The sequence below is a fragment of the Lycorma delicatula genome, chromosome 1 (genome assembly GCF_047948215.1).
Source record: "Lycorma delicatula isolate Av1 chromosome 1, ASM4794821v1, whole genome shotgun sequence".
In the NCBI taxonomy this organism is placed as follows: domain Eukaryota; kingdom Metazoa; phylum Arthropoda; class Insecta; order Hemiptera; family Fulgoridae; genus Lycorma; species Lycorma delicatula.
The window spans coordinates 89119426-89135420 of NC_134455.1; the positions used below are offsets into that span (position 1 = coordinate 89119426).

Consider the following 15995-nt stretch of genomic DNA (forward strand, 5'->3'; position numbering starts at 1 on the left):
CCGCCATTTTGATTCTTGGAAATAGAAAAAAGTCGCACGGAGCGATATCTGGTGAATAAGGTAGCTGTGGTAGTACTGAAATTTGTTTTGAGGTTAAAAATTGCTGTACTGACAGAGCAGTATGGGATGGCGCATTATCGTGATGCAGAATCCAATTATCAGCAATGTTGGTACGGACACGAAGAACTCGCTTACGAAATCTTTCTAAAATTTCTTTGTAGAAATATTGGTTAACTGTTTGTCCAGGAGGCACCCACTCTTTATGAACAATTCCCTTGGAATCGAAGAAGCACACAAGCATGCATTTCACTTTTGACTTTGACATGCGATCTTCTTTTGGTCTGGGTGTCCCTTTGAGCACCATTGCGAACTTTGACGTTTTGTCTCTGGATCGTATTGAAAAAACCAACCTTCATCACCAGTGATAACACGGCTCAACAAATCTGGATTGATTTCCGTTTGCTCTAACAGATCGGCTGCCACATTTTTCTGTGTTTCTCACTGTTGTTGTGTGAGATTTTTGGGGAACATTTTTGCACAAATCTTTCTCATACCAAGATCTTCAGTTAATATTAGACGAACCGTTTCTCGATTGATGTTGAGTTCTTCTGCAATCATTTTCACGGATAATCTTCGATCAGATCGTACGATTTCACGCACCCTGGTCAAGTTGACATCTGTGTGTGAGGTTGATGATCGTACACTGCGGTCTTCATCTTCAACATTCGTTCTGCCTTCACTAAAAATTTTATCCCACCGAAAAACTTGAGCTCTTGACATAACCTCCTCTCCAAAAGCCTTCTGAAGCTTACCATAAGTTGTCGTCGCGTTTTCACCCAATTTAACACAAAAAGAAATGGCATACCGTTGCGCAATATTTTGCAGTTTCATTTCTGTGACAGAGACACAAACACGTGTTCACTTATTACAGCACAACTCATGACTGAGCAGTTGCATCAATGTGCCGCTTGGACTAGAAGTAGCTTATAGATCAAGGTCAAAGATGGTGTGCCTACGCAAAATGCAGGGTTGCCACATCTTGCAAAGAAAAATCAGTCTCATTACTTTATTGTCGCATCTCGCATATATACTATTGCTGGAATCAAGTAGGATCAAAGTACTGTTAGTTAAACAAAAGAAATGGTTGAGTGTTATTTTCTGCTCTTTCCTACATTGTCACTCTTAACATTCATAGTTGATGAATTTCGGAGTACTTCCATTCTCAAAACTACTTTTTGCACTCTGCAGAAAGTAACACTCAAATCAATTATGATAATACTAGTGAAATATAAATATAGTGAAGATTTTTAAATAAATGGTGTTTCTCTTTGCTGAGTTCTTACAATATTGAATGTAGGCACTTGAATTCAACTCATATGTAGACCCAAAAGTTTTTAATAATTTTACAGCCCCAGAACTGGCTGTAAGTTAAATTACAGTTAAATAATTGATCATTTACAGTCTGTCTGCCATGCCTTATATTAGTCTGTTGGAAATTATCAAACAGTTTGACTAAACTGTTGTTTCACAGAAACAAATAATTTTTGTTTAATTTTGGTACAAACTGAGCCAAACTGAGTTATCATATCAGCTCACTCTTAATGAACATTAAGTTTACAAAAACAGATAAACTGGAAAACAGGTCATTGCACCCAGCAAGCTCTTGTTTTATCAATATTAAATATGCTGTGAGCTAATTGCTAAGATCGAACAGTTTCAAAAACCAAAACAATCTTATGAAAAATACTGTAATAAATTGCAGAATAAAAGGGTCATAAAACTCAATCTCATGGTAAAATGGAGTCAACTGAAACATCATTGCTGAAATCAACCAAATCATCCTACAGCCTGTAGCAGTGAGTTGAAAAAATATTAAAATGAAACTGTTAGTAAATTAAAGTAAGAAGTAGTTTAGCAATGTAATGGAAAAATAGTCTTGAACATTAACAGAATAATAATTCAACCTGGTCTTTCCCAACAGTTTATGCAACAGTTATTTCTTTTTAATGAACTGTACAAAACTACACTTCATTTACATTCATATATATCATCCCCATTCATCCTCTGAAGTAATAACTTATGGTGGTTCTGGAGGCTAAACAGAAAAGAAAGTTACAGTTTTAAATGCATTTAGTAAATTATTATTTGAAAACTTTTTGCTGGTATTAAAATTTCTTATTGATTTCACAGCAGTATTTTTGTAAAATTGCGTTCACAATTTTATCTGCTCCAGGATACTTATGCCTTCATCAGTTTAAGCAAGTCATCCATTTTGGATTCTGTTAGTTGCATTATATTATTCTATAAACATTATTAATCTCTGCTTTTTATATAAAATTTGGTTTTTATCTTTGTTAATATCTAATATTAAACATTTTATTTATTAGAATAAAATTATTGACGTATTCTGAGTAATTTTTTGTTTTAGGTTACCGCCAAATTACAGTTGGCATCTTCTACAGCTAAAGATATAGAACAATTAAGAAACTCTTACAGAATTATTGCAACAAGAGGAGCAATATTATTTTTTGTTCTTTATGAAATGTCAGCCATTAATCCTATGTACCAGTACTCTTTAGCTTCATACCTTGAAGTGTTTGCTTATTCTTTAAGAAAAGCTTTACCTGATGCTGTTTTAAAGAAAAGAATAAGAAATATCATTAATACTTTATCTAAAAGTGTTTATGATTACGGATGTACAGGTAAAATAATTTTCTGTCTATATATATTTTATAATAATGTTACAATTTTGGATACTTATGTGTGTTATTAATGTTTTATAAAATTTGCTTTTAATGACTACTATAATAATTTAGAAAATTTGCATATTTTTAGAGTATAAAATTCCAGGTCAACCAGTCAACCAGCTAATTTAGATATATGAAATATTCATGTGTCTAATTGTGATAAATCTAATATAATTTGTCATTGTCCAAAATTAAAAAGAGAAACTAAAGTTAAAGTGTTAAGATGTATTTAGGTGTTATAGTGGCCTCTCATTTACGCTGGGATGCTCATATCAATTATACATGTCACAGGCTCAAATATTTAATTCATAAATTTTATAATGTAAATAGATAAGAAATCTGACTATATCTAAAATTGTTTCTTTTGCATATTATCAGTCAATGCTTCAATATGGAACAAGTGTGTGGATGGTGTGGCAAATATACATCTGAATAAAATTTTTGTAATCCAAAAATATTTACTTAGAATGCTTTTGGTTAAACCTAGGCTTTATCATAGCAGGGATTTATTTAACAAATTAAAGGTCCTATCAGATAGACAGCTATATATTATTAATATATTATTGTACATAAATAAACAAAATGTTTTTTACCATTAGTGAAACATTATATGACCTTCAAGCATTACATTTGAAGTATGTCATACTAATATAAATGTTTGTAGAAGACAATTCTCTTATATTTTTAATGAGTTAATAAATTTCATCCCTAATCATTTCATATATGCTAGTTATAATGAAAATATCATTAATGAAGTGATTAAATGGACTGTATTGATAGCATCATTGAGAGGCTCTTTTAAACTACAGTTTTGTTTTTTTTTTTTTTTCATTAGATATTGTTTACTGTGAATTATAACTAGTATACGATATTGACTTTCTGATGTATCGGCTATTTTGTTTTTTGTGCTTTTGTATTTTTATGATTACATCTTTTATATTTTATTTTTATTTTTAAATGTAATTTTATTATATTAAATTACAGTATATTCTTAATCTAAATTTTTGTAACTCGCACCTGTGCTCAGTTTTTACTTTGCAGGTATTATTACTTCCTGTATTCTAATATGTGTTTTTTCTATATAAAAGAGGGGAAAAAAAGAGAAAAAAATTGAATTGAATTTTATTGTATTAATAATAAAATTGTGGATTAATTCTTATAATTAATTTTTTCAAAAACCAGGTTATTAATAAAGTTTTCTTAACAATTCTTTATTGTCAATATTATCCTTTCACAAACCCCAATACCCATTTTAGATTTCAGGACTTGAATGCTTTCATAAATATAAGAGAATTTAAATTGTTATCCTTATTCTGCTCACAGAAGTAAGACAATAAATAAATTTACATTTTCATACATTCTGTATCCTATTGAGAGCAGAAATTCAAAAAAATTATATGTATCTGCAATGTTACATATAATAATCTACATGATTAATAAGCACTAATCTCTAGAGATTAAGAATGGACTAACCTTTTGGAAGTTACCATTCTCTTTCGTAATGATCAAAAATCTTGGTTTGGGAACATTATTTCCAAACAAAGCTCTTCTTAAATCTTTACTGATTTTATCAGCATCTTTTCTAATCTTATCAGACTCCTTACTATTTTCCTCTTCACTTGTGGCAAATCGGAGGTTTTTAAACGAGGGTGTTTACGTGCACCCTCTGCCACGTTTGATTGTTCAAGTATATTCATTGTGTTTATCCCTTCTGTAGCAAGGCTAACTGGGGTAAACCCCCACTCCAGGCCTACTAACCTTGGAGGTCTGATCCGGTACTCTGGTGGAACCGGCATATGTCCTGGCAGAGAGTGTATGTGCAATCTCTGCACTGACTCCAGGCTCCTACTCACCGAAGCTTTCAGAGCTCCCATGGCATCTTCTTCTCTTTCTGATGCCAATGACATTCGCTGGCTTATATCAGGTGATGAAAGCTTCGTTGGTGCTGTTAGCATCATTGCTATGGAATCTAAACTAGTACTTTCCGGCGGTTGATGAGCTGGATTCGATCTCTAATGGTGTGCTGAAATAGATGCTCTCGCCGAAGCTGTTCTTTGAGCTTTTGGAGGCTCCATTGTAGCAGTTTTTGTATCATCTGTGTCGGTACTTTCTCAGTAATGACTTGCACGTCCATTTCGGTAGACTCAGATTTTCTTGTCACAATTTCCTTACCCTTGTGACTAGACGACAGAGTGATCTGTTTCTCTTTGCCAGATAAATCAAGATTTTTGACTTTTACATCAGTTGGTGGCTTTATAATCGCAGGTTTCACAGGTTTTCTGTGCTGCGTCGGTACATCTCATATCAACGACGTCAGTCTGGTAATGAGCCTTCGCATATTTGATTGGTTCTGACCGATGAGTTGACTCAATCTTTGTATCAATGATTTTTTCTATCATTGGTGCAAGATTTGGTGCCATCGTATTAAGCAAGCAACTGCTCCACGTTAATTTTTGAGGAGGGGTATCAGCTGCTTCTGCATAAGTGGTTGATGGTCGAGGTGTTCTTTGACTAACAATTTTCTTTGCTTCAGGATAACTAACCTTCTGAAGCAAAACGCTTCCTGAATGGCCGTTTCAGATTTATATACTGGGCAATTCCTGGATCGGCAGTTGTGGTGGCCTTTACAATTAATACAGATTGGAGGGTCTTTACATGGTTCACCCTCATGTATCTTCATTCTACATATGCAAATTTCCTGCGCTTCACATCTAGCTGTAGTGTGTCCGAATCGTTCACTTAAAACACCTCATAGGCCATAGAATGAAAGCACGTACATCAAGCCAATGTTTATGCCAGCTCATACCTTTTCAGGAAGGTTAGGCCTATTAAATGTCAGTACATGCGAGGGCGAAGGAAGAACCTCACCATTTCTTCTCATTGTTAGTCTGCGACACTGAATCACTCCTTGACTCGACATTTCCTGTACTATTTCTACTTCTGTACAGTTAGAAGATCACGGCAAACAACTCCTCTGGATGTGTTAAGGGTGCTATGCGGTTGCACAAATACCGCAAATTCACCGATATTCTTCAATGCCTGGACTTTCTGGCTTTGACTGTCATTGATAGTTTCGACGTGCAATCCATTAAAAGTCTTCCGGATTTCTTTAACGGGACCACCAGCACAATTAGCAATCTCTCTAGCGATTAAGAATGGACTGACCTTGTGGAAGTTTCCATTCACTTTCGTAATAATTAAAAATGTTGGTTTGGGAACATTGTTTCCAAACAACGACTTTCTCAATTCTCTACTGATTTTGTCAGCATCTTTCTTGATTTTATCTGACTCCTTACTTCTTTTTCTTCTTCACTTGTGGCGAATCGGAGGTTTCTAAACGAGGGTGTTTTTGTACAGCCTCTGCCACGTTAGTTTGTTCAAGAATATTCATGAGCATTTATCCCTTCTGTAACAAGGCTAGCCGCTGGGGTACACCCCCACTCCAGGGCTACTAACCTTGAAGGTCCGATCCGGTACTACGGTGAAACCGGCATATGTCAGTGCGCAATCTCTGCACTGACTCCAGGCTCCTACTCACCTAAGCTTTCAGAGCTCCCATGCACCGGACATACATGGGCACCATTGCTACATGCTTGCCATCGCAGGGGGCATGTGGACAACGGAAGGGTCTCCGTTACACCTGTAATAACATTGACCCTGGCCGCCACATCACCAGCTCTAAATAGGGTGTGAGCCCATTTCCAAATCGTTTATTTGTCCATATCCTGCAGGTGGCCGAATAATCCAGTCCATCTGGTGACCTGAAGTTGGAAACAGGTCAATAGTAATAAAGCATAACTGAGGAATTTACTCGGAACCCCGTTAGCCAGCTATGTGTATTGTACATAAGTACAGCTGTTGCCGCCCTGGACGTGGAACGTAGATGTTGTGTTCTAGATGTGGGGATTACCTACCTCAGGGCATTATTATTATTATTATTATTATTATTATTATTATTATTATTATTATTATTATTATTATTATTATCATTATCATTATCATTATCATTATCATTATCATTATCATTATTATTATTATTATTATTATTATTATTATTATTATTATTATTATTATTATTATTATTATTATTATTATTATTATTATTATTATTTGTTTTTTTTTTTTTACTGACTTTTTAAAGGTATATTTGAAAAGCACAAATTATTGTTTTCTTTTCAAATAACTATTAAAATGGAGCAACATAGTAAACAAGTCACAGAACAAGAAGTAGAATTTTTTATTAAAGGAAATATTTCATTAAATAAATCAAAGACTCCTCCTCCAGCACCATGGATAACAAATCAGGTACATGCATATTTACTGTGGCTAAATTGCTGAATACGTTTTGTGTTACAGGAGCAGTTTTTTTTTCTGAAACTAATCTTTATATTATGCAGTAAAATTTTTGTAATAGTTTTTTTAGGGAATAAGAAATGATCTGTACTCTATAACTTGAATTGTTAATCTAAATAATTTATTAAAAACTAAATATTTATGACTGTAGGATATTGTGCCATAAAAATTAAATAAGAGACTTTATTATCTATTATTATGAATTTTCTGATAGCTTTCAGTTTTACTTGCTTTGAAATGTTAGTTGAAATTGGTAAATCTCTAATGAAAAAAAAAAATTAGCATTGAAAATTTCAGGATATATATACATATTTATGTATGTATGTTTCTATTTTTTTCCTTGAGATCTCTTGAAAAAGGTTTGTTTTAGATTGATAATTTTGAAACTGGTAGGAAGATATGGACATTATGAGGATTCTATATTTGAAACTTTTACTCAAAGTATATACATTTTTTTTTTTTTTTTATATAATTTAATCCACCTTCAGTTGCTAAGACACTTTTTGATGTGGTTGGGTCTTATTCAATCTCCATAAAGAGCCAGGGCAAAAAAAGAAAGAGATTTTTGTCAATTCTGGACCATATGTTACATTTTTGTACTAATTGTTTAACTTTGATCTATAGAAACCAATTATAAAGTGAATTAGCATTGTTTAACTGATTATAGGAACCAACCACAAAACATGGCTTTGGCTGTCAGTTGCTCAAGTACTGCAGAAATAGTGAAATATATGTAAAGTTTTGCTGCCTTATCCAGGACCAATATTCTTTTTGAAAGAGAATAAATTTAATTTGCTTGTCTGTAAATGTAGACTTAATTAATGCAGTTATCAAAAGATGCTGAGAATTAACAGAATAAAATGTTATATACTTGATTCCATTACATAATATTTCTTTTTGGTATTTAGCCAATTTATTCAGGGGTGATTGATAATTCTTTCTTTTTTTTTTTATCTTCCGCTTGGATTAACCAAATTTTATGAAATTTTGTATTATCACTTCTGATTTATCAGTCACTGATGCCATTTAACTATGGTTACAATTTGTCAAGAAGGTAGAGCTTTACAGTCATTGTGGATCCTGTATTACAAAATTTTACTAAAAAGGAATAGAAAACCCCATTTTACATAATTCTTTGCTTGTATACTTAATGCTTTAATGTTCAATTTGTTTTTCTTCCTAAATATAATATAGTCTCTTGAGGAAGAAGCCCTTTATAGCCAAAGTTGCACTCACCAGTGTCACTGGGAAAGTATTGCAGTTGTTAGCTAGCATTTTTATTTAAATGTCCCTATTATATCAAGTATATAATTTTTTAAACTGTTAACTCTCAGTATCTTTTGATATTTGCATTAACTTAGTCTACATTTATAGACAGTCAAATTAAGTTTATTCTTTTTCAAAAAGAATAAATTTTTGCCTCTATATAAGGCAGCAAAACTGATCTATGTTTAATTCGCTAGTTCTCCAGTACCTGGACAACTGACAGCCAAAGCCATGTTTTATAATTGGTTCCTGTAGATCAATAAAGTTAAACAATGTTAAGTCCTGATTACACTGTATATTGTTATCATTTTGTAGTAGTTTATCACTATACCAGCTATTACCACTTCAAAATACTTTGACATTGGCTTTTTTAATCCATTTTCTCATTTTGATGGATTTGCATTAAAGTAAATTATTCTGTAAACATTAATTGTTAAAAAAAAATATATAAGACCAACTACAAATTGAAAAATTCATGGGTGAATGGATTACACAGGTTTTTCCTTGGAAGTCATTAACACGACATATTTTCTGAGAAGAAACGTATTGTACCTTACTTTATGGCATATAGAATGCTGCCGTGATTTCTTGAATTGTTTTTAGTTCTAATATGCTTGTTTAAAACTGGTAGGTAACAATTTATTGTATTTGGATAAGTTTTGTACATTAAGCACCATTACAGCTCAAATTCAAACTGTCATACATAATTGCTGATATTTCTGATTAAGATTTCACTGATAAAGACTATCTGTATATATATATACAGATAGTAAAGATTTACCTTCTGTTATTTCACTATATATTTAAATCTTTTAATCTGTTAATGTAAAATATCAGATCATATTTTACATTAACAGATTTCAATTCTGTACTCAACTGGGTTCCTATAGAAAGGTCAACAGGCCCTTTACACCTACCTTCCCCTTTGTTTTGTGGTTATTTTTTTATTTACTTGTTTATTTTATCATTTTCCTTATTTCCTAATATAGAACATCTTTCCTGTTGAATTGAGGCATTGTATATAGTGTGATATATCCTGCATAAAGGAATGCATTAATTTGTACTTTACGCTAACTGCTTCTATATTTATTTTGACTGTGATTGTTGTAAAGTTGAAAAGTAAAAACACTAATCAGATCGATATCTCTAAAAGTAATGATGTTCATTATATAGCCAGTGTACCTTTGGTAGACAGAGTAAAGCTGTTATATGTAGTGTTGGATATCACTTGAATTTCAATGGACTTGGTTATTGATGTGCAACAGTACTTTGTCTGAAAAATGAAAGCAATAGTTATTCTGGCATTGAATTCTTGGTGTTCCTGTGAGTCACTTTTTCATTTTTTTTTTCATGTCAGATCACTACTACTGGTTATGATAACTTAAAGTAATTAATTTGAGTACAAATGTAAGTATTGGGTTTTTACTCCATTTTTAATCATTTTCAATGAGATTGAGATTCCATTTGATAATTTCCTGACATTTGTGTGTCACTCTACCAAATTTGTGATCTCATTGTCTCTATTTATTATTTTTTTAAGGTTATTGCTTTGATGGAATTTTATTTTGAATAAGCCTTTATTATTACATATATATTTTTTGAGTGATAATAACATGTTTAATTGAACACTTAAAAGATAGATGTCTATATTTCTATCTATATTCTGTTAAAGATACAGGTTAAGGTTTTATTTGTCATTTTTTTCAGGGTTGGGATGATATTAAGAAGCTGTCAGTTGATTTCCCCGAGTTATTTCAGGATTTACCTACTAATGTTCATTCAAATGTGCCAGAATGGAAAAAGGTAATAAGATAATTTATTTACATTAATTGTATAATGTCAGAAATTAAACTATTGAACAAATCTGGCATCAAATATATATCATTTTAATTTTTTTATGATTAATTCACCAATAACCTTGAAGCTTGTGCATGGGAATATGAAATTGAAACTTTTTTATAGTATAAAAAAAATACCATGCCAAGAATTTTGCTAAAAATGGTATAAAATAGTAAATTTTAATATTACTATTAACCACTTCATCAAAATTGTATTATCATTAGTAAAGATTATCCTTTTCAGAAGTTTACTCATCAGTCTATATATTATGATACTATCATTTTAATCTCTGTACAGTAATCCAAACTTTCTAAAAACCTGAAAAAAAATTAGTAACCCCTGTAATTGTTCTTTTTGCCAGAAAGGACATAGAATTTAATCAGAACAATGCAAGTGATAATTTTCTGAAGAAATTTAATCATTGCTTTTTAGGGGAAAAAAGTTATTAAATTTTTTATTTTATTAAAGAATGTTTAATCTTAATATTTTATCTTCTTGAGAAGAAACCGTTTTACACATATCCTAGTTATAACTTCTTGTGGTGTTTTCAGTCTCTCTGTCACGACTTCCAAATTTTTTGTATGAGATTTTAATAGCTGTAGCTTCTTAGTTTTGCTTCAAAATTATTTTATCATTTTTCAGTTAACCTGGATGAAATTATACTTCAATCTTTCAGGTAATAATTACTCTTTTTTGAGTTTATGCTGCAAGAGATATTTCTTTTTATCTGTAATCATACAGATTTTACTTATATTTTCTAATGCTCAAGATTACTTACATATTACACTCCTGCAGTTAAAGTGAACCTTTTCTCCTTAAGAGAATATTTTAGGCCTTTCTGAGTGAAAAGAAAATAATGACAGCCATAGTAAGATAAGATACATGGCCGTTCTACAGTTGAGTAGTAGCTGCTCTGCCTTTCACCCAGAAGATTCTGAATTTGAATCCTGATCAGCTTGGCATTTTTTACGCTCTACAAAATGAGTTTTTCATGATAGTCACTAGAGGTAGAATATTTCTTGAGATAAACACAGAGGATATAATATGACTAATAATTTGCATTTATGATTTATATAATGTATTTTTATTAATGTAATGTATTTATTGGCATACATACATTTTATTTATTTATTTAATATATGTAATGTATTTATTGCCATGAAATAGTGGCATGAACATGCCTAATCACACTATTTCGATCTGAAATAAATAACTGCACTGAGCTGTATCAAATCCACATCCTGAAAATACATGTGCCACACCATGGGAACATTTTCATGTCAATACAGCCAGCACTTCAAGAGGTCTGTACCATAATCAATGTGTTAATCTTAATTACTTAATAACCCCTTCACAGTAAGTGTGTATTTCTATAAATATGAATCATCTATGTACTTTTATTAATTTAAGTAAATCATTTACATTCCTGCACAGCACACTAACAATAATAAAATAATATTAGTTTATTTGTATAAGTGCAATAGTGCACATTTCAAAGGACCTGTGCAATACAATTACACAACATTTCATTTACCATGTTATGATTTAGTTATTCATTCCAATAATATCCATATAAAATCTTTTTCCATTTTCTTTCATTTGTTGGTTTTTCTCTCTTATGAATAAATTAAAAGTAAAATAAATATATATCTGTATTAAACTAGAAATATAAACATTTGTAATGTTTAATTAAAAAATAAATAAATAAATAATTTTTCTTCTAGATGTTTAGAATAAAACATTGTATTTTGCATTTTTTTCAGTGGTACAACAGTGACTTACCAGAAAGTGAAGAATTTCCAAATGATTATAGTAAAAAATTAAAGAATTTTCAAAAATTAATGTTATTACGCTGTTTTAGAGTCGATAGAGTATATCAAGGCATATCTAATTATGTGGCTGCAACAATTGGGGAACAATATATCACACCACCTTTTATCAGGTAAAATTGATTATTTTGTTTGAGTTTGTTGGTTTTCTTTCTAAAGAGTCCAGTATTTTGATTCCTAGTGGATTATTTTAATGTAATTGTAATATTTAAAGCTGAGAGGTGGTTATATTGACAGAGATGAAATCTGTTGTATTATTTCAATGGTTGCTATAAAAGTGAAGAACTGATTAAGAAACTTATTTTTTGTGCTTGAAATTTTCAAGTAATTTTATTACAAAAAAAAAATTAGTTCTGTTATCTGCCACAGATCATCACAACAGAATAGCTCAATATTACATCAGTGACTGAAATAGTAAACATACCTCTCTTTTATTTGTATTTTTCAAGTATGTTTTTCATTTTGTATAATGGGTGTACAAAAAAGAATATTGGGGTTTTAATTTGTTAATCTCTTGATATTATAACAAATATCTCTTTACATTATAGGCGAAATACAGTGTTATTTAAGGCTAGATTCAAAAAGAAAAGAGGACAGTTTACTACACACATAGCCATATTGATTCTTTATTTTTCCACTTGTCAGCACCACAAGTAAAGATGGCTACTCCTGAATAGAAAGCTTTCTGTGTTTTTTAGTTTGCTAAATATGAATCTATACTTTAATTTGCATCCTGTAGAAAGTTTTATTGTGATCCTCCAAGTGACAATAACATACATTGATGGCATAATCAGTTTCAAAAAACTAGATGTCTTTGTAAAGGAAATAGTATGGGACATTAATGGTGTTTGAAGAAAATGTTGAACGAACGTGTCAGGGAGTCTTTCTTGCATAGTTTTATAAGATTTACAGCTGTCACAGGTTTTGTTGCCTATCGACTGCGGTATGCATGTCGACGACTTTGCTATGAATCAAAATTTCATCTTAGTGGGAAATGATATTATGAGTTAAAACTCATGTAATATTATAAATGCAAATTATGCGTAACATTAGCACTAATGCAAGTATGCATTATGCAAGTGTATCAGGAGTTGCTTGTTTGAATATGCTGTGTACATGGCTCTTTCCTCAACTACAAGATGGATCTGAGAATTTTATTTGACAACAAGATGGGGCGCCTACTCTCTGGCATAACTCTGTATAGGATTGGTTGAATGATCTTTTCGCCTAGTGCTGTATCGATCAGTGTGGTCCTGATGACAGAGCTTGTTTGGTGGCCTCCTAGATAACTCAATCTGACTCTTTATGATTTGTTTTTTTTTTTGGGTTTTTAAAGGATCTCGTGCATGTGCCTCTGTTACCAACCGATCTACTCGATTTGATGCACTGGATTGAAGTAGCTGTCGCTTCCATTGCTCTAGACATGCTGGTTGAAGTGTGGTACAAACTATTCCATTACTTAGGAATCTGGATTTCATACTTCTAAGTATGAGATGATAGATTTGGTTGGATGTTTGTCACGGCATACATCCAAACAGAAAGTGTTCAAAGGTATTTATATTATACACTTGGTTGGATCTTTTCATTGAGAGCAGATTTTCAGCTGATGCAGTGATCATTTTATGGTTTTATTGTACATACCTTTATTTTTATAAGTATTTTATATCATACATTTAATATTTTTATCTTGTCATTTTATAGGAACATCAATATTCTTATTAAATTCTTTACTGATGAAGCTATTTATTTTTCCAGTTTCGACATGATATATGATCAAAGTTCTCCTGGCACCCCAGTAATTTTCATTTTAAGTCCAGGGTCAGATCCAACTAGTGAACTAATGAAACTAGCTGATCGGTGGGGAGCTGGACCAAAATTTAAGTACCTTTCTTTAGGTCAAGGACAAGATAAGGTAAGGTATATTACAAATACTGTGATGTATGTTTATATAATAATATTACTATGAATTAGTTTTCACAAAAATGAAAACAAATGTTACAAATACTGTCTATTGAAATAAATGTTACTTAGAACATTGTAAAAGATATTAAAACTCCTTAACAATCTTTTTCAAACAAAAAAAAATTTTTTAAGAAATAAAATTCTTCATGCTTAGCAAAGATTGAAGAAGAAGAATTATATTAAAATATATTATTACTAGCCTATTGGGGCTCTACCCCCTGGACTACAGGGCCAAGATTAGCTCAGACAAACCCCAAAGCTGACCCAGGAGCTTCCCAGGGCCACAGGGCCTGCCACAGAGCTTGCTTTGCTAGTCATTCCCATCTACCCAGAGGGCTCTGCCCCCTGGACCCTGCAGTGTTCATTATCATCATGGTTGTGAGAATAATACTGATAAATAACAATTAAAGTATTCGGGCATAGAAACCTGAAAAAGAAACTTATTTACAAAAGGCAGATTATTAGTAATTATGGTAACTGAAGTACACACACCTTTGACGATGAAAAATTTATAACTTATATCTGTTCTCAAATGGTGCGAGAACAAACAGACAAAATTTTGGCTTTACATATAAGCATATTCAAATAAATTAGAACTATATTTAAGATAAATAAATAGTAGGTTAAACAATAAGTATGTGCATGATGTTGTGTTTTCATGTGTAAAATGAGAATATGAACTATGTTCATATATTCCTATTTTACAATATTATTATAAAACATTCTGTATGTTTATTGTTATCTTTTTTATTTGAATTTAATTCAAGCTCAGGTATGATAGAGTTCTATACTGATAAGATGCAGGCTTATTGCATTAAAATGATTATTTTTTAATTTAGTTTACTAGAATTTGCTATAGGATCTAAAAGGAATTTGGTTATACAGAATAGATGTTTGATTCCTGCTTACTATTTTTAATACTAGATTACAGTGAGTTGAAGAAAAGCTAAAGAGATAGAAAAGCTAATTTTGTACTTTACCAAGCACTAGATTAAACTGTTTGGTAAAATTTCTGAGATGTAATTTAATGAAGTATACCGCCAAAAGTAATTTTAAATTATTTTGGAATCTTTATTTAATTTTATACATTCACTCTCCACTTAATTTTTCGCTTGTCTCTGTTGATTTAATTTTCACATGGTGTTCCACTGTCAAACAAGGATTATCCTCATTCACTGAATTAAGGAGCCAGAGTTAAGGAATGCTTCTTGTGAGCATCGTTAGTAGTTCCTTCTGTTTCAAAGTTATCACAGTTACAGGCAGTGGATCTCATTGGAGCATCTTGTTGAAACTGATTTCTATACTCTCTCTGTAGTGCAACTATGTTCTCTATCTACCAGTAAGCCTTAAGGAAAAATTTTCTTTTCTCAAAGCTTAGCCTTGATTCAGTCATTATTTAATCACACCTGAAATCAAGATGGTAGTTATTAGCTGTAAAATAGTGTTTACTTTTTTTGGGGCACCTGATATAAATTCTTGTAAACTAATGTACTTTTTGTTGTGGTCAGGTTTTTTGTTAATATTTTATGTATTTCTTTCCTTCAATACTTGAGCTATCTTCTCTCCTACTGCTTCCTTTCCAATTCTTATTTTTCCAGTTTCTCTTCAATATGACTTATTTATCCTACTAAAAGTATATGATTGCTTATAAATTGCAGTTATTACTTATAAAAAGCATTATTGCTTATAAATATTTGTATAAATTTACTTTCTTTTGTTATAGGCGGCAGTTTCGCTTTTAGAAAATGCAATAAATCGTGGGAATTGGTTAATGTTACAAAACTGTCATTTGTTGATCAGTTTTATACGAACGTTAGAAAAGATATTAGACAAAAATACAAAACCACATCCTGATTTTAGGTTATGGCTTACAACTGATCCAACTCCGTCATTTCCTATCAGTGTCCTTCAGAGGTCAACGAAAGGTAAGTTTACTTAAAACTGACTTATCAATATGGTATTTCATTTTCAATTTTTTCCTTTTTTTTGGAAAAACTAC

The 15995-nt window shown here is 31.4% G+C and overlaps 1 protein-coding gene across 1 annotated transcript in view; it reads left to right on the forward strand.

Annotated features, from left to right (window-relative positions):
* The window catches only part of Dhc98D (Dynein heavy chain at 89D), a 392049-nt gene that overhangs the window by 334621 nt on the left and 41433 nt on the right, over positions 1 to 15995 (forward strand). The window contains exons 67-72 of the mRNA XM_075354119.1: positions 2429 to 2702; positions 6889 to 7052; positions 10074 to 10169; positions 11969 to 12147; positions 13790 to 13946; positions 15720 to 15921. Coding sequence (XP_075210234.1) covers positions 2429 to 2702; positions 6889 to 7052; positions 10074 to 10169; positions 11969 to 12147; positions 13790 to 13946; positions 15720 to 15921 — 1072 coding nt within the window. The remainder of the gene's footprint in view (positions 1 to 2428; positions 2703 to 6888; positions 7053 to 10073; positions 10170 to 11968; positions 12148 to 13789; positions 13947 to 15719; positions 15922 to 15995) is intronic.